This window comes from Bison bison, unplaced genomic scaffold (genome assembly GCF_000754665.1).
Source record: "Bison bison bison isolate TAMUID 2011002044 unplaced genomic scaffold, Bison_UMD1.0 scf7180017864519, whole genome shotgun sequence".
Taxonomy (NCBI): domain Eukaryota; kingdom Metazoa; phylum Chordata; class Mammalia; order Artiodactyla; family Bovidae; genus Bison; species Bison bison.
In genome coordinates, this window is record NW_011495072.1 from 12,022,712 (window position 1) to 12,042,630 (window position 19,919).

The window sequence follows — 19,919 nt, forward strand, 5'->3', positions numbered from 1 at the left end:
CTGGGAGGGACTGGGGGCAAGAGGAGAAGGGGACGGCAGAGGATGAGATGACTGGATGGCATCACTGACTCCATGGACTTGAGTCTGAGTGAACTCCGGGAATTTGTGATGGACAGGGAGGCCTGGCTGCTGCGATTCATGGGGTCGCAGAGTCGGACACGACTGAGCGACTGATCTGATCTGATCTGAATGGTGGCTCAGAGGTTAAAGCGTCTGCCTGCAATGCAGGAGACCTGGGTTCAATCCCTGGGTCGGGAAGATCCCCTGGAGAAGGAAATGGCAACCCACTCCAGTATTCTTGCCTGGAGAATGCCACGGACGGAGGAGCCCGGTGGGCTACAGTCCACGGGGTCGCAAAGAGTCGGACACGACTGAGCGACTTCACTTCACTTAGTGGGTTATTAATTCATTAGTAAAACCAGATCGAGTCTCTTAAAATAAGACTAAATTCCTCTCCCAACCGCAAAGGCAGCTTCGTGTCTCCTCTCCTCTTTAAGTTCTTCTCTCACATATTAGAAAGAAATAACTTTTGAGGTGTTAGGTTGAATCTCTGCAAGGGAAGGGCAGACGATAAAGTAACTTTTCTAAGAGGTCAGATACTTGTGTCCCCAGCATGCGGTAGTTACCAGTTGGAGGTTTGCGGACTAAGGTGTCAAGGCTTTTCTGAGTTCAGATGTTACCGACAGAGCTTTTAGGCAGCCCACGGTCCCCTTTAAGGTCCGTGTGGATTGTTCTGGGGATGGGAGTGTTAGCCGATTCGGACGCGAGCGGCTGCTCGGCTCGCGCTCAGCCCGGTCGCTCCTCTTGGCACCTTCCATTGGCCGGGACCGTTTTCGGCTCTTTGCCGCGCACGGGGGGAGCCACGAAGCCAACAGCCGTCGGAGCCCGGCGTCTTGCTCGCGGCCCCGGACAAGCCGAGCGAGGTGCCGCCTCGGGCCAACAGTCGCGGCTCCTGGCCGGCTGGGGCGGGTCGCAGCTGCTCGCGAGGGGGGGACGTGGCAGGGACCGTGGTCCCCCCGCCAATGTGCGGATGGAGACTTAAGACATGGCTCTGGGAAATGAGCCACAGACGCCGTTAAAAGACACAAACCCGATGTCTTGGAGCCAAGAGCCTAGAGGAAAGGAGCTGAATCCGGAGCTGGGCTCCGGACACCTCGGGCGGAGGAGTAGGGAGTCCCCGGGGCAGTGCTCGCTGCGCAAGTGTGGGCGGAGCAGGTGTGGCGGGGGGCGGGTAAAAATCACGTGGTGAGACCGCGCGTGCGCCAGTGTCTAGGGCCGGGCCCGGAGATAAATGCGGCCGCCGCTTTGAGGCATCCGCTCTTCTCCGCAATGTCCGCTGGTTGGCCGCGCGCGGAGGTGCTTCTTACAGAAAGGTAATAGTTGCATCCACTCATGCTCTCTTGAGCTCTCTTGAGGAGGGTTTACCAGTTAACGATTTAGGGATGTGTCTACATTTTAGACTGAGTTCTAGTTGATAGAGGCAGATGTGCAATAGAGAACTAAAAATGTAAAATTCAAGGCCAGTAGTGAATTGGGTATGTGCTGGAACGTATATGCTTTCCTTGTGTCTCAGCTGGTAAAGAATCCGCCTGCAAATGCGGGAGACCTTGGTTCAATCCCTGGGTTGGGAAGATCCCCTGGAGAAGAGAAAGGCTACCCACTCCAGTATTCTGGCCCGGAGAATTCCATGGACTTTAGTCCATCGGGTGGGTGGCAGAGAGTCGGAAACGACTGAGTGACTTTCACTTAGGACACTTTTCTCTTTAAAAATTACATTTTGACCACGTGTGAAAGAGTAGTTGAAAGCAATTTGAGTGACGTTGAGGACTTTAATGAAATAGTCACAACTGATAGAATTGTTAGTTTTAATCAAGCTGATAGTAAAAGGAAAGAATGGGTGTTATTGCGTGTGTTTGGTGGAGCGGAAGGTTACTTAGGCAGCCGTACTTTCTTTACTATTGTCTGAAGCTGTGCTTTCTGGATACATTCTTTGGGTTAAATGATACTTTAATGTGGATTAAACGTAAAGAGAAGGGAGAAACCTCGCTCTCTTCCTTCCCAATGATCTAGGCAGCGGCTACTAAGCCCAGCTTTTCCTCTACAAAAACTGTATTTACAGCCTGGTCATTGCTGATTCCTAGGGGTTGAAGGAGACAGCTGCACTTTTGTTTCAACGAAACTTGAAAACAGTGGCGGAAGACAACATGGAGGTGAGGCTTCCCCTCGTGCCCTGCTGTGTGACTCTGGAGTCATCCCCGTGATGCACTGTGGGGTACATTCCTCCCTCGCCAACCCTGGGATGTAGGTTCTAGGACACCGCGTGCATACTAAAATTCGCGGATGCCCGTGTCCTTTTTGTAAAATGGTTGTAATTCACGTGGTTATTGAGTACTTAGGATGTGGCTTTAACAACTGAAGAATGGAACTGTAGTAGACTTTAAAATTAATTAAAAATATTTCATTATTGGAAAAAATGGAAATATGTTTGGAATAACTTGGGTATGTGAATCTTTTTAAAGGTACCTTTTTTTGACATTCAAATACAGATAAAGCATTTCTGATTTTGAAATATTTCAGATATATTAGTTAATTATACCTTAAAACTATTAAAGATAGGCTATGAGAAGGTTGCATATTTGCATATTTTTTGAACAGCAATGCTCTAGTGCATTTTGGATTTCTTTATAAGACTGTATACACAAGTCAAGAAGCAACAGTTAGAACTGGACATGGAACAACTGATTGGTTCAAAATTGAGAAAGGAGTATGACAAGACTGTATATTGTTATACCTTGCTTATTTAAGTTCTATACAGAGTACATCAGGTGAAATACCTGCCTGGATAAATCAGAAGCTGGAATCAAGATCAGTGGGAGAAATATCAACAGTCTCAGATATACAGATGATACCACTCTAATGGCAGAGAGAGAAGAGGAACTAAAGATCCTCTTGATGAGGGTGAAAGAGAGGAGTGAAAAAGTTGGCTTGAAACTCAACATTCAAAAAACTGATCATGGCATCTGGTCCCATCACTTCATGGTAAATAGAAGGGGAAAAAGTGGAAGCAGTGACAGAATTTTATTTTCTTGGGCTCCAAAATTACTGCAGATGGTGACTGCAGCCATAAAACTAAAAGATGCTTGCTTCTTGGAAGAAAAGCTATGACAAACCTAGACAGCATATTAAAAAGCAGAGACATCACTTTGCTGACAAAGGTCTGAATAGGCAAAGCTACGTTTTTTCCAGTAGTCATGTACAGATGTGAGAGTTGGACCAGAAAGAAGGCCAAGCACCAAAGAACTGAGGCTTTTGAATTGTGGTGCTGCAGAAGACTCTTGAGAATCCCTTGAACTGTCAGGAGATCAGAGCAGTCAATCCTAAAGGAAATCAGTCCTGAATATTCATTGGAAGGACTAATGCTGAAGCTGAAACTCCAATACTTTGGCCACCTGATAGAGCCGACTCATTGAAAAAGACCCTGTTGTTGGGAAAGATTGAAGGCAAGATTGAAGGCAAAAGAAGAAAGGTGCAGCAGAGGATGAGATGGTTAGAAAGCATCACTGACTCAGTGGATATGATTTTGAATTTGACCAAACTCTAGGAGTTAATGAAGGATGGGGAGGCTGACATGCTACAGTCCATGAGATTGCAAAGAGTCAGACATAACTTAGTGACAAAAAAACACCAACAATAATTTAGGAACAACAGTAACAGTAGTTATGGATTAATCATGACATTATTTTGTAATGGGAGTCATGTCAAGGAAATTTTGACATTTGTAATAGGAAAACTACTTAGGACTATTGCAATAAGAACATTGCTTTAGGGGAGAGAGGTGGGGCCCAACTCTATGCAATAGACACCTGGGGATATACAGCATGTGAGCAGAGTAAGGGAATCAGTGGATGGAAAAGAGAGGAGAACCCCATCAAGGGTATGGGGTTCTTGCTAAACCTATTTGATAGGATTCTGAAGGTGGGCCAGTGTGATCACATATTGAAGTGGTGGATGAAGTGTGTGATCAGATATCAAGTGTGGGTGACTTAACAGGATACCTGCTAAAACTGTGGTAGGCCAGCCAAAGACAGGACAGGGTTCAGGAAGGTGTAGTCAAAAGAGGGCACAATCTAACTTCAGTTTGGTTAAGGAGAGTCTTTTTCAGTTACAGACAGTTTCTAGCCTCCTGACCACCTGGACCCCAGGGCTTCCCTGGTGTTTCAGTGATAAAGAATCTGCCTGCCAGTGCAGGATACGCAGATTCAAGCAACTCCTACAGCTCAACTCCAGAAAAATAAATGACCCAATCAAAAAATGGGCCAAAGAACTAAATAGACATTTCTCCAAAGAAGACATACAGATGGCTAACAAACCCATGAAAAGATGCTCAACATCACTCATTATCAGAGAAATGCAAATCAAAACCACTATGAGGTACCATTTCACACCAGTCAGAATGGCTGCGATCCAAAAGTCTACAAATAATAAATGCTGGAGAGGGTGTGGAGAAAAGGGAACCCTCTTACACTGTTGGTGGGAATGCAAACTAGTACAGCCACTATGGAGAACAGTGTGGAGATTCCTTAAAAAACTGGAAATAGAACTGCCTTATGATCCAGCAATCCCACTGCTGGGCATACACACCGAGGAAACCAGAATTGAAAGAGACACGTATACCCCAATGTTCATCGCAGCACTGTTTATAATAGCCAGGACAGGGAAGCAACCTAGATGTCCATCAGCAGATGAATGGATAAGAAAGCTGTGGTACATATACACAATGGAGTATTACTCAGCCATTAAAAAGAATACATTTGAGTCAGTTCTAATGAGGTGGATGAAACTGGAGCCTATTATACAGAGTGAAGTAAGCCAGAAGGAAAAACACCAATACAGTATACTAACGCATATATATGGAATTTAGAAAGATGGTAACAATAACCCTGTGTACGAGACAGCAAAAGAGACACTGATGTATAGAACAGTCTTATGGACTCTGTGGGAGAGGGAAAGGGTGGGAAGATTTGGGAGCATGGCATTGAAACATGTATAATATCATGTATGAAATGAGTCGCCAGTCCAGGTTCGATGCACGATACTGGATGCTTGGGGCTAGTGCACTGGGACGACCCAGAGGGATGGTATGGGGAGGGAGGAGGGAGGAGGGTTCAGGATGGGGAGCACATGTATACCTGTGGCGGATTCATTTTGATATTTGGCAAAACTAATACAATTATGTAAAGTTTAAAAATAAAATGAAATTAAAAAAAAAAAAAATCTGCCTGCCAATGCAGGATACGCAGGTTCAATCCCTAGGTCTGGAAGATCGCCTGGAGAAAGAAGTGGCAACCCACTCCAGTATTCTTGCCTGAAGAATGCTATGGACAGAGGCGCCTGGTGGGCTAGAGTTGGACACAACTTAGCGTATATGCACTAGCTGGGCCCCAGGCCTTACAGTTCAGTGTGGCTAGGAGACTTATGATTGTTTTATTAAATGAATTCATAAGTAATTTTCCCTTCAACTGACCCTGAGTTATAGGGGGCATTAAAGTCAGATGATAATTTAAAAGACATGAAAGGAGGCTTAAATGAAATGAAGTGTGGAGGAAGTACAGTGCCACCTAATCTTAGGATTTGAGGTGATTCAAGGGCCTATGTATTCTATGAAGTGGTTGGGGGAAATAAAACTTTTCTCTTATTTAATTCCTGAAGTCATACATGATTAGAACACTTACCTTTTTTTGTTGTTGTTGTTATTTATAAACTTTCAGTGCAATAGTGTGGTTGATGGAAACGTTGAAGAAGTTCCCAGCAAGAAGGTAATTAAATTTAATCCTCCATTATACAAACAACGTTACCAATTCGTTAAAAATTTAGTGGAGCAACATCAACCCAAGAAGGTAGGTATTTCTCTTTCCAGATATTTGCTAATAATGCCTTCTGTAATGCTTTGTCAAATAAAAATATCTTAATAAGGACCTAACGAGTAAGCAGAGGCTATACAAAAGGACTTTTGCAAGGGGGAAATGGTTTGCAATAGGGAGAGCATCTGTCTTCATGGGCAAAAAGGAATTTTCTTTTATAGAGAGGAGGGTGAGGAGAAGTAAGATAAAAGAGTGGTGTAATTGGATAGAGGAAGGTGTGAACCTTGAAACCAGCCTATTACCAGGGAGCAGTCCTTGGCTAAATGTAGTCCAATGTTCAGGGGCCTGGAGGGAGGAGAGAATTTGGGGACAAGTAGTCAAGGTAATCATTCTAAGCAAAGAATGGGAACACTAGGCAACATCTGTGAGTGTGGGCAAGATGGTACCTTCTGAAAACTCTTTGTGGAAGTACAAAGCATGGGGGATAGGAGCACAGAGCTCAGGTAAAATTCAACATTGCAAGTTTCAGATGTGAAGGAGATCTTGACATTTTACCACTGGATGTGATCTTCATGTGGTTCACATTTCTAGAGCATTTAGTCCGCACATCAGGTAGACAAGTCTTGTGGACAGAGATACTGTGGTTCTTTTTAACTAGATAATAATGGTGGGGGAAGGCAAGGAGCACTTGGCATCCATCCGCTTTCCCTTTGTAGCAGAGGTATGTGATCAGTGCTGGCACTGGATTCTCTCTTGGTGACACTTCCCTTCTGTGCCAGTTCTTTTTTTAAAAAAATATTTTATTTATAGATTTGGCTGTGCCAGGTCTTAGTTGTGGCATATCGGATCCAGTTGTCTGATCAGGGACCGAATCTGGGTTCCCTGCATTTGGGAGTGTGGAGTCTTAGTCACTGGGCCACCAGGGAAGTCCAGTGTTTGGATTTCATAGGACCAGGGAAACTGGCTAGCCCAGTGAACATCTGAAGTCTGTAGGGCTAGTTACAGGCTAAAGGATGGTCGACTTCTTAAGAAAATGGTAGCTTCTCTCATGAATTAAATTAATCTTTACAGACTTCTCTCTGCTAGGTGGTTTACAGTTAGTGATAGGGCTCGTATATATTTAATATAGTTTCAGCTCCATTCTTTCTTTATACTATTATATAGTATATAATATACTATTTAAAAATTAGTGCAGCTCAGTGCTTCTGTGATATGCTTTCTGTAGTTAAGATTTTCCTTTTTCATTTCTGTGCTCCCCTTCTCCCACCATTCCATAAATGTGCCTGCCTCAAAGAGGAAAATTAGTGAATAACCATGGGTGCAACTCAGATACTGTGTATCTTTTTGGGTGTTGGTACTTTTAAGTGTTTGTCATGAGTTATCTTCATTTGCCCTTTTCATAAAGTAGACTTCAGAAGTATATAGATAACCCTCTGTGGTTAATGAAGACTATTGTGTGATTAAGAAAGTCAGATATAATAAAAATCTTAAGAATGTATGTGAATATGAATTAAGGGGATTAGATTAACAGATTAGACCATATCCTAGTCCGTTTGGTCAGTATCCTTTTTTAAATCTTGAAGCTTCTCAGAGGCACAGACCCCTCTCAGAACACTTGGCCTGTCATAGGTGCTGTTCCTATGCCAGGCCCCTAGGGTTTACCTTGAAAACGGAATTAGTTTATTTATTTCTAATTATTTAGTTTTGCTTGTGCTGGGTCTTCACATCTGTGCAGGCTTCTCATTGGGGTGGCTTCTCTTGTTGCAGAACACAGGCTCTGGAGTGCGGGTTTAGTAGTTGTGGTGCATGGGCTTAGTTGCCCTGCGGCATGTGGAATCTTCCCAGACCAGGGAATCAAATCTGTGTCCCCCGCATTGGCAGGCAGATTCTTAACCACTGGACCACCAGGGAAGTCCATGAATTAGTTTACTGTCCAAACACTGTAGTAGGTCTTGGGAAGTTAACAGGACCTATTTTTCCCTCTAGGTTCTCAATGTATCAGGTTAATTTCCTTTTAATTTTTCTACCAAAAAGATACGTAATTTTTCTATCAAAAATATATTATGTAATTTTACTGATACCCAACTCTTTCTGGAAAAAAAATGCTTGATCATATGTGATTTCTGGCTATAATGTCTTTGAAATAACATTCTTTCTCATCTACAGGTTGCAGACTTGGGGTGTGGTGATGTTTGCCTCTTAGCGATCTTAAAATACCAAAAGTGCATTGAAGAGCTTGTTGGAGTAGATATCAATGAGGGGAGACTTAAGTGGAATGGGTAATACTGAATTCTCCAAAATAATTATGCATTAATCTAAAACCAGTGGCACTATTAATTATAGTTAGAGGAAGTATTTTTTTTCTTGGCCACGCCATGCAATTATGGGATCTTAGTTTCCCGCCCAGGGATTGAATCCAAGCCCTTGGCAGTGAAAGTTTGGAGTCCTAACCAGTGGATTGCCAGGGAATTCCCAGATGAAGCGTTTACTTAGACCAGCTCTATACAACTTGTTTAAAAGAAGGCACTATGAGAGCCGCAGGCTCACCAAATAATGCCTTTACCATGACACTAATTGGTTCTATGTTGTGAATAATATCTAGAAGTTCTGTTTACCTATGTAGAAAGTATAGCCTCAATTCAATAATTAAGGCCATCAAAGCACTGCAAATTCAGTTTCAAATGGCAAAGTCCAATGCTGAACACCAAGATAACATAGCAGAGGATTTAAATTGCCACAGCATTGGGGCAGAGGCCCAAGGCCTCCTTCAGTGTGAATGCGTTGCTTGCTCATATATGACTTCTACAGTTCCTTTTAAGAATGTTTTTCTTCTAAAGAACAAAAAATTGAAAAATCACTGATCCAGAGTGAGGAGAGAGAACCAAAAGTATTAATAATGAGAGCAATATCAAATATAAAAATCTTGTTCTCGTCGGCCATTTAATGCCTCATGAGAGAGGAAGTTACCCTAGGACCTTGTGCTTAATACGGCAATTCATGGAAATGGGCTATGTCAGACTTAACCAGTGTAGGCAGGAGATAATTTATCAGAGGGTCAGAGTTTCTGTAGCTGGTAAGATACTCTAAATAGATTATATGTGTGCAAGTGTTCCTTCTGCAATAATGCTTTGCAGGTCAAGGCTGTCCCCATGTGTAGGGGATCATCTGGATCCCCGAGAGCTGGATTTAGCGATTACCTTGTATCATGGCTCTGTTTTAGAGAAAGACTGTCGTTTGCTTGGATTTGACTTGGCAGCATGTATTGAATTGTAAGTATGAAACTGGTTCTTACTATACACATTCATTTGGAAAATGTGAATTAATCAGTCTCAGTAAAGTTAGTATGCTAAATATTTGTCATAATCTGAGTTATTTGTGGAGAAAATTGCTTGTCACTTGGGACTGGGTTTTCACTGGCTTTTTCCAGCTTTTAGTTTGGAGATGATTTCAAGTTTATAGGTTAATATAGAAAATGTATATAGTACCACGAACACCCATCTCCTTTATCCTGATTCACAGGTGAACATTTTCCATATTTCCTTTATCTTATGTACATGTGCTGTCTTGTTTCCCTCAGTCTCCCTTTCCCTCCACACATTTTTTTTTCTGAACCGTGTAAGTGTAGGTTTTACTCTTTGCCCCTAATAAATTCAGTATTAAACAGCCAGTTCCCTTTTTGTTATTGGTGGTGCCTCATGGCTTGCAGGATTTTAGTTTCCTGACCAGGGACTGAACCCAGGCAATAGGAGTGCAAGCACCGAGTCCTAACCACTGGACCACCAGGCAGTTCCATGGTTCTCTTTATTTTTAATAGGAGTATTTTTCAGTTTTGGCTCTTAATGATTAGATTCCTGGAATACAGTAGAGCTCTATATTTGGGTCCTCAGGTCGTTCCATCTGGAGGCACTAATGTCTGTTTGTCCCTGGGGAGGTTAATTTTGCTTTCTCCAGTCAAGGTGTGTTTGTGCTTGCTTAGCTGTATAATTACTGCCTTCCAGCCCCAAATAAGCAGCATGGAGACTGCACACCATGCACATATCTTGTTACTCATCCATATTTCCCCCCTTAACTTACGTATATTATATGGTGGTAAATGTTTTTTTGTGGTTTCAGCAGTTCTTTGTATTTACTAGTCAGGAGCCCTCCCACCTCAGTTAACCATCATCAGTGTGAACTCATGAATTCCTGTGTTTTTTTTTTAATGGATTGTGACTGACTTTATTTTGTTACTCATATCTTCCCATGATTGGTCAACAGCAGTGGAGGGATCCTTTCAAGCTGGCAAAATCTGTGTCCTTGTGATATGTCTGGTTTTTGTTTTTTTGAGCACTTACTTCCTGTTACAACAAGATGTACCAGACTGGTTGTCTACCTTCCTTCCTCATCTGCCATTTCTGGTTCCTTTTAATGGGAAATGGTATTCACAAACCAAAATATGTCTCTAAATGACCTTTAATAGTAATTAAGTATCTTATTCTAGGGTCAGTTTGCCTACTATTGTGCCCAGATTTCCAGTGTTTAGTAACGTGTTCTCTAGAGCAGTGTTTTTATTTCTTTTGTATTTCCTATTGCCTGGCACACAGTAGGTGCCTAATGCTTGAAATGACTGACAGAGAACATTAGAACATTGGTTGAAGAGCAAGGCGCAGTGATCAGTGTCATCTATGTGTAGCCTGGGTCTGAATGTCATTTTTAAGATTGACTATTCCATTGTATATATCAGTTTGCTTATCCATCATTTGTTTATTTTTAATTGCCTTTTGGCTATTGTGAAAAACGTCAAACTATGTTTCTCTTATCTGGTCTGAGAGGTCCATGGTTAGACATTGTTTTGCTAAATCAGTTAGGGAGCTACTTGCAAGTGAAGCTGGGTTTCATTATATCTTTCTCACTGACCACTTTAGAATAGAACATTTTGATTCAGAAGATCTGGCGAAGTTTCCTGAAGTTGTCTTTGGGTACATGTGTCCAGCCATGATTGTCATCAGCACACCAAACTCTGAATTCAATTCCCTGTTTCCATGTGCAGTCTTTAGAGATTCAGATCACAAATTTGAGTGGAGCAGAATGCAGTTTCAGACCTGGTGAGTTCTTAAGTGTCTTTTTTGTATGTGACTACACTGGAGTTTTAAACCATATGAAATCTTAGTATCTACGGTTACCATAATAAGTTATTTCTTACTTTGCTCCAATAAAATTGATTCCCAGAATGCAACTTGGCATATAATCATTAAGGAACTACCATATTTGGGCATTTATTTTCTCTGTCGAGTGTTGAAAGTGTGTGTGGGCACTGCTACCTTTCATGTGAAGGTATCAGGAGTTATCTCCCAGAATGGCGTGACAGATGGTCATGTTCTGGCAAAACTGCAAACCCAAATAGGAGCTGGGATTATAGCCCTTCTGGTTTCCTTGTCCCTGCACGCTGTTCCATATTCTTATGGTTACTGGGAAACTCACACTGTCATTGCCTTAATGCGCTTTGCAGAAATAAGCAAAGCCAGTGATATGGCCTCATGTGATGTTGTAGGAATTGCAGTTTATTTTAACTTGTAATTTTTATGTTCTGTCCTAACTAGAAATGGTTGTTTTAGTTTAGAAAATCATCTTTTCTCTTTGTTTTGTTTTTTAGGGCTTTAGATGTGGCCAGTCGCTACAATTACTCGGTGGAGTTTACTGGTGTGGGGGAACCACCCACAGGAGCTGAGGATGTTGGCTATTGTACCCAGATAGGGGTCTTCCGGAGAAAAGCAGAAGCAGCTAAACTGGCTGTTTTGGAGCATCATGGTGAACATGTTTATGAAGTTGTGAGTGTTCTTTGTATTCTCAGAGCAAGTTCATTTACTGGGATGGTGAGATAAGTCCCCATTAGAGAGAGGTGTGAATGACATTCTTTTGAGGAGAATCCCATGCCCCATGATCTCCCAAAGCATGTTACAGAGATGATCTGCTGGTGTCTTGGAAATACTTCCCCAGCAGCTGTGCACTCCACCCCCATCTTTGTAGTCTGTTAGGAAAGAGGAAAAGCAGCAGCAGTTTCTGTGTAGCTTGATTTAGGACATGACTTGAAATTGAGTCTTGAAGCTTGTCAGACCCATTTTGTTTGAGGAGATGTGTATGGTAAAGAATATGTTGAAGAATGTGTCTATATGCCAGGAATTTTTGACCCTCATAACTGGGACATTCACAATAGGTAAGGTTTGACATGTTCATGTGCTTAATTATATATACAGTTAATTCTAATGTGCTAAAAAGTTACTAGTGGTTTTGAAAATTTTTCTTCTATTCCAAATCTTTTTTTTTTTTTGCTCCTTCAGGTTTATACAACCTCATACCCAAGTTTACAGCAAATAAATTACCGTAGACGTGTGGTGATTTATCTAGTGTACCGAGAAGTGAGCAGATTGAAACAGAAATACCAAGTGAGTTTGAGACAGCATGAATTGAAGCCTGAGTTCATAGCCCCTGGCAACCAGACAGGAGAATTCACCTCAGACCTTCCAGTTCCAGTACTCACTGAAGATGACAAAGCCATGGAGATAGCTCCCCAACCTTTCTGTATTGAAGATAAGTTTTACGTACCCCTGCAAAGAATCATTGCTTATCCCAGGCTGGGGCACTTATGCGGTAATGTAGAGAAGCTGCGAGAGTTCCTTGGTGACGTGATTGAACTGAACTGTGATGGTTCTGCGGTGAAGGTTGACTTGAACGATTGTAGTGACTTTTGAGCCATCCTTACGTCCTGAAATTCAGGATCTTCACAATAATTGGGCTCATTTAGAATTTAAACGTTGTGCAGTCATAATTGAGGTAGCTTTTCATTTTAAAATCACCTAACTTTTATGGTTTTTGGTGTGTGTGTGTTGAATGTTGATATTAAAGAGTTTTAAAGAAAACTGAATTATCTAGTAGTGTTTAAAACCTTTTTCCAGGGGGTAGAGTAGCTTTAAAATCTCTCCCTCCTTTGAGCTTAATTCTAACCTGTGATACTTAGCCTAAAACACATATACAACAGGAATGCAGGTATTTGAGAGAACAAAACCTCAACAGTCAAAATATTTGCCCATGGGATTTGAGTTTCACTCTCTGGAGCTTACTGGCTGGAGTTGGGGTGGTAGTAGCAGTAGGAGAAAGAGAAATATAGTTTCTTGTATTGGGCTTCCCTGGTGGCTCAGATGGTAAAGAATCTGCCTGCAATGCCGGGAACCCGGGTTTGACTCCTGAGTTGGGAAGATCCCCTGGAGAGGGGAATGGCTACCCACTCTAGTATCTTTGCCTGGAGAATTCCCTGGACAGAGGAGTCTGGCGGGCTGTAGTCCATGGGGTCACAAAGTCGGACATGCACGTAATAAGAAAAAACGTTGTCTAAATGAGACGTTTTTCCTGAAGCATGGCAGTGCAGAGGTTAGCCAACCAAGAGACTGCTGTACACACACGGACCCCTATGCAAGCGTATGTCCATCTTGCCATTCCACTGTACTTCATGTGCACCCTGGGGACAGAGATGGTTGTTTGAGCTTTAGCTACCACTTGGCAAGTTCCAAACCAGTGAAAAAGAAAAGGGAAGGGACAGAGGGCACGTGCCAGCTGTCTGGTAAGGTTTTTTGCACTGCTTCTGATTCTTGGCCAGATGGAAGTCTCATGGTCAGGCCTTACAGCAAGGGATGCTGGGAAGTGGAGCCTTTTATTTTGGGATGCCATGTGCCCATGTAGGCTTCTGCCAAGGAACTAGGGGGACAAAGGACATTGTGGCAACCTGCCACAGCTGGAATGTCCTGAAACAAGCCGGGGCTAGGCAGACTGGGTACCTGGGAAGGGCTTCCTTGGGGAGGAGGGGGAAGGCTGTAATTCTCAAGCTGAGTTTAGAAGGGCTAATAATTAAGTAGATGGAAAATGGATTTGGTGGGGGATGGTGAGTTAAAAAAAGGGATTCTGGGAGAGAACAGTATTAATCAGACTGTTCTATCAGATCCCCTCTGTGTACTTAACACTGATTTTACTTCTAGAGGCATGCAATCTAGACTTTTGTACCCCCACCCTGCCCAAAGGGCCCTCTGTCCTCACCTTTCTAGGCTTATACAGCTTTCTAGTGTTTCCTTCTCATTGCTCTTCTGTTATAGCCAAGATCTTCTAGCCTAGACTCCAAAATTTACTTTGTTCAGGCTTAATCACCTCCCAGAAGTGTTTAAATGCCCATGACTACTGTGGGTGATGTTCCCCGTGGCTCCCTCACTTCTCTGTGGCTCCTGTACCTGCCGCCTTCTTGATTTGTCTTTACCTCCGTATCTTGATACAAGCCTTTATTTGCATGTTGAATGGTTCTAAGTTGGGGGTCAGCAAATGCTCCTCTGGCGACAGAGTAACTTTCAGTGTTGCAATATGCAACTGCATGAGCTGACTGGAAAAGTGAACACAATAATTCTACATGTCTTTCTGAGACGGAATAATTAAATGTCTGATTTAAAGAAAACAGCACTGGCAACCCTACTCGTATCTGTATACATGATGAGTTGCATGGTACCTCGCCAGGTTCTAAGTGTGATACCCATGGAGTGTGGGTACTTGCTGAGATGCAGTATAGTCTCCCCCAGCCACTCCTCTGTTATTCTTGCCTCCTGCTCGCTTTACAGTCATGCCCAAGGGCAGCCCTCAGCTCACTGGAAACCAGCTCCCCAGGGTGCAGTGCTGGAAGGCCTGTGGCTTTTCCTGACTTCAAGGATAATTTGCTAGGTGGTTTCTGAGAATTGACATAATCGTATTTGAAATTTCACAATTATGTCTTGCTCCCTCCCCTTCCTATTTGTGGGCTGCATATTCGTATGCAATTTGGTGAAGTGTTTACATAATTTAAAAATCTTTTCATTGATGGAATTTAAAGTAAACTTCATACAATTTTTTTTTTTTTTTTGGCTATGCTGCATAGCTTGTGGGATCTTGGTTCCCTGACCAGGAATAGAACGTAGGATCTCAGCAGTGAGAGCACAGAGCTCTAACCACTGGACCACTAGGGTATTCCCTAAACTTTATTGACTTTAAACTTTATAAACTTGAAAATTTTTCTTTAATGCCTGCCTTTGGAAACATCGCTGGGAACCCACTTCCTCTCAAATTCATTGCTTTTCTAAGACAGTCCACTATTCTTTACAGAAGTCCAGTGGATAAAATACCTATTCTGATATCAATTATTTCATATAAACGGTATAGATTTTGATGCAGCTTTATCATTAGTAATATAAAATTCATTTTCATCTATTTTTATCCCATTCTTTTTAATGACTACGTATGCTTTTTAATAAAGTGGAAATAGTACTGCAAGTTCATTCTGAAACCCAGACTGCTCATAAAGGTGTGAAGAAGAAATCCCTCAACAGTTTGCACCCAGCCCTTCCATTTCACTCCCTAGAAAACTATTAAAAGTTTTTTGTTCCCCAATAAAGTACAAGTAAATTCCAGTTTTGCAAAGACTAGTGGCCTTTTAGGGGGGCAGCTTTTTTTTTCTCCTAGGAAAACCATTTGAATGGGTCACACTTTTGTAACTATAAAGGCCTTAAGAATAGCAAACTTTGCTCCACGGAATTAAAGTACAGTGTATGACTGTGAAAAAGGTTGTTCTGTAGGAGGAAGAGTTTTATTTGCAGATTTGCTTGGAAAGTGACCAGCACTGCCACCATCATGGCCCACCCACCAGGTTAGATTGAAATTTATGCTACTCGGTATTAGCTGGAACTTACCGGCCCTTGTTCTGAGTGAAATTTGCCTGTAATTCCTGTTTGCATGGTCTGGGCAACTCCAAAACCCCTTTAAGGATTTCTGCACAGCTCACAGCACTCCCTTGTAGTGCAGTTGAGATGTGAAACTGAGCCCCTTCAGGGTCTCAAGACATTCCACACAGCCCCAGGCTCGGCACCCTTCCCTTAGCTTCTTACCTCCTCACCCCTCTTTCCTTCCTAAGCCCCCTGTCTACAGCATACCCAGCAGTTCAGCTCTCTTTGAACTGCTCTCAAGCCTCTGGGGCTCATTTCTGTCAGGAAGTTATTCCAAATGAAAGTAATTTCTTTGATTAGAGTTTGGGTACCAACAAAATTATCTCATTATAGCTGGTACTGTGGAGACTGAGCTAAGCAGCTGTAGGCTGGAGGCCAGGGACTGAGCGCTGCCAGCAGTGCCATGGCAGACGGAGTCTTACTAGATTATACCTTCATGGAGCATGCAGGTGTTAACTGTGGTCAACATGGTTTATCACTGAATGTGGTGCACATCTTTGGGGATATCCAGAAGTAGGGAATATTTAAGAGTATTGGTAAGATCTAGCAAGCCAGCTGGTAGGAGCTGGAAGTCAAGTTTGTACAGTAAATGTTAATTTCACCTCTTTTGCAACTAGTTGTTGATGCCACCATTAGCCTAGTTATACACCTGTCTTAATTGTCAATGGCCTCTACCCATTCACCTGTTGGGTTCTAAGTTCCTATTAAACTGTATGTACTCTGTGCCAGCATTGCTCCCTGCTCCATTTTATCCTGTATTATATGCTATGACCAGACCTGAAACTAGTCAAACTCTGGTCATTCTGTTCTTTCCTGGAAGTGCTGCATTGCTTCCTATTTCCACACCTCATCCCACACTCAGAGATTTTGCCTTCATTGAATCGGCTATGTTTTCCCGCTGCCATTGTCTTTGTCCAGCCTTGTCCCTCTGGAATCCCTTTATCATGCTGACTTCCCAGTCTTTTCTAGGAGGAATCATGTCATTGAACTTACTGAATCTTTGGTTAATTCCATACTAAAAACAGTTTTGCCTTGTTTAAGTAGAATATGCAATGCTTTAAAATCTTTTAAAGTGCTTGAAATTTTTAAATTTAGTACTGAGAACGCATAAAATGTTTTTCCTTTGGTCTTAATTCCAAAGAATATAGGAATATAGGGGAAAGAAAAGCCAGACACAGGCTCATGTGGGAGAGGCAGTTTTGAACAGAATCACTTAAGTTCAATACCAGAAGGTGGCATACTTTTCCCACTTAAGAGTAAATGCATTCATTTGCTTTGAGGAATCCCTATAAATAAAATGCAAAAAAGAATTCTAGTTATGCCCATTTTCTGTAGATGTTTGAAGCTTTTGCTATGCATATTCAGGAAAATCACTGCTGAAGTGGTTTCCAGATCTAGCAGTGGAGTCAGTTTCTTGAGAAATGGTCGAAGAGACATCTCCACTTAGCTGAGCTGTAATGCATAGGGATGGGGTCTAAACTAATTCATACAGAATGGTTTTTGCATTTTGTTATTACATGGTCCCTATGGAATAGAGATCACTGATTCATGGAGTGTCTAAATTTAAGCCTTTTCTGTTTATGTTTCCTAAATTTGTGTTACATCTTGTGTAATGTGGGATGGGTTAGCTCTACCAAAGATTGCATATGATGCAAAGGAAAAGAAAGGTTTCATTCCCTTACATCTGCTGCAACCAGGTATATGCTATATATGTACAGGAAGGAAAAGGTAAAATAAGGTGAAAGAACGGGGAGGATGTAAGGAGGAAGGGAGAAAAAACTAGGTGTTGAGGAAAGATGGAGCAAGTCATAAGAAGGCTGGGCCTGGGAACCCCATGCTTGAGATATGGGCAAGAACGTCTGAAGGGACAGGACACAAACAGATTGGAAGAATTAATATTGCTAAAATGACAACACTACCCAAGGCAATCTACAGATCCAGTGCAGTTCCTAGCAAGATACCAAGGATGTCGTTCACAGAACTAGAACAAAACTTTAAAAATCTGTATGGAAAAAAAAAAGACCCAGAATTGCCAAAGCAATGCTGAGGAAAAACAGCAAAGCTGGAGGCATAACCCTCCCAGAAATCAGGCTGTACTACAAAGCTACAGGATCAAAACAGTGTGGTATTGGCATAAAAACAGATACACAGATTAATGGAACAGAGTAGAGCGCCCAGTGATAAATCCACATAACTATGCTAAATTAACCTATGACAAAGGAGATAAGAATATATAATGGAGAAAATCTCTTCAACAAGTGGTGCTGTGAAAGCTGGACAGCTATATATACGCTATGTATATGAAATTACAATGAATGTTCAATGAAATTAGAACATTGCCTCACAGCATATACAAAGATAAACTCAAAATGGTTTAAATACCTAAATTCAGGACATGATGCCATAAAACTCCTAGAAAAGAACACAGACAAAACATTCTCTGACATATCATAAGAATGTTTTCTTAGGCCAGTCTACCAAGGCAACAGAAATAAAAGCAAAAATAAACAAATGGAACCTAATGAAACTTAAAACTTATATGTTCAAAAATGTTTAAAAAAAAACACAAAAACTTATATGTTCAGCGAAGAAATGATCAATAACAAAAAGACAACCTATGGAATGGGAGAAAATATTTGCAAATTATATGACTGATAAGGGGTGAATAGCCAACATACGTAAAGAGCTCATACAACTCAACATAAAAAGACAACCTGATTAAAAAATGTGTAGAAGATCTGAATATTTTTTAAAGAAGACATACAGATGGCCAAGAAGCATGTGAAAAGATGCTCAACGTTGTTAATCATCAGAGAAATACAAATCAAAACCACAGTGAGATAACCACCTCACACGAGTCAGAATGGTATCATTAAGAGCTCAAATAACAAATGCTGGTGAGAATATTGAGAAAAGGGAACCCTTGTACACTATTGGTGGGAATGTAAATTATGTGCAGTCACAGTGAGAAAAAAATAATGGCAGTTTCTCAAAAAATTAAAAACTACCATATGACCCAGCAATTCCACTCTTGGATATATACCTGAAAAGAAAAAACTAATTTGAAAAGATATGAACCCGGATTTTCATAGCATTATTTACAAGATCAACAGATGAATGGATAAAGATGTGGTATATATACATTCAGTGGAACACTGCTGCTGTTGCTGCTGCTAAGTCACTTCAGTCGTGTCCGACTCTGTGCGACCCCATAGAGGGCAGCCCACCAGGCTCCCCCATCCCTGGGATTCTCCAGGCAAGAACACTGGAGTGGGTTGCCATTTCCTTCTCCAGTGCATGAAAGTGAAAAGTGAAAGTGAAGTTGCTCAGTCGTGTCTGACTCTTAGCGACCCCATGGACTGCAGCCTACCAGGCTCCTCCGTCCATGGGATGGAGTGGGGTGCCATTGCCTTCTCCAGTGAAACACTACTCAGCCATAAAAACAAGATTTTGCCATTTGCAACAACATGGATGGACTTGGAGGGTATTAAGTGAAATAAGAGGATGATAAATACTGCATATTATGAATCTAAAAAATAAACTAGTGAATATAACAAAGAAATTTACAGATATAGAGAACTTATATACACTTACAAAAAACCAACTAGTAGTTACCAGAGTGGAGGGGAAAAAAGGGAGGGGCAGGACAGGGGTAGAAAACTATTGTTTTTTAAATATTTATTTATTTGGCTGTGCTACATCTCAGCTGCAGCACTGGGGATCCTTGGTCCTTGCTGTGGCATGTGGGATCTTTAGTTGTGGCATGTGGGATCCAGTTTCCTTACCAGGGATCAAACCTGGGACCCCTACTTTGGGAGCTCTGAGTCCCAGCCACTGGACCACCAGGGAAGCCCCCTCCCCCCAGGGGGGGTGGTTCAGGATTAAAATTTTCAAATTATTAAGTATAAAATAAGATATAAGGATATATTATACAACAGAGGGAATATAGCCAATATTTTATAACTATAAATGGAGTATAAGCTTTAAAAATTGTGAGTCACTAGACTTTATTTTTCTGGGCTCCAAAATCACTACAGATGGTGACTGCAGCCATGAAATTAAAAGATACTTACTCCTTGGAAGGAAAGTTATGACCAACCTAGATAGCATATTCAAAAGCAGAGACATTACTTTGCCAACAAAGGTTCGTCTAGTCAAGGCTATGGTTTTTCCTGTGGTCATGTATGGATGTGAGCGTTGGACTGTGAAGAAGGCTGAGCACTGAAGAATTGATGCTTTTGAACTGTGGTGTTGGAGAAGACTCTTGAGAGTCCCTGGGACTGCAAGGAGATCC

At 41.9% G+C, this 19,919-nt stretch overlaps 1 protein-coding gene across 1 annotated transcript; it reads left to right on the forward strand.

Annotated features, from left to right (window-relative positions):
* Positions 1 to 1,267: 1,267 nt before the first annotated feature.
* Positions 1,268 to 12,757, forward strand: HENMT1 (HEN1 methyltransferase homolog 1 (Arabidopsis)). Its single transcript, XM_010830938.1, has 8 exons — positions 1,268 to 1,373; positions 2,142 to 2,210; positions 5,769 to 5,897; positions 8,028 to 8,140; positions 8,996 to 9,130; positions 10,766 to 10,945; positions 11,494 to 11,668; positions 12,179 to 12,757. Exons 2-8 carry the CDS (start codon positions 2,205 to 2,207, stop codon positions 12,587 to 12,589), a joined length of 1,149 nt encoding a protein of 382 aa, XP_010829240.1. The 5' UTR covers positions 1,268 to 1,373; positions 2,142 to 2,204; the 3' UTR covers positions 12,590 to 12,757.
* Positions 12,758 to 19,919: the final 7,162 nt, after the last annotated feature.

What these genes read in the sequence shown, in the direction of transcription:
- HENMT1 (XM_010830938.1), top strand. An exon ending in GGGAGACTTAAGTGGAATGG is followed by an intron (nt 8,141 to 8,995) that starts GTAATACTGAAT and finishes AATGCTTTGCAG; the next exon opens with GTCAAGGCTGTCCCCATGTG. An exon ending in AGAATGCAGTTTCAGACCTG is followed by an intron (nt 10,946 to 11,493) that starts GTGAGTTCTTAA and finishes TTTGTTTTTTAG; the next exon opens with GGCTTTAGATGTGGCCAGTC.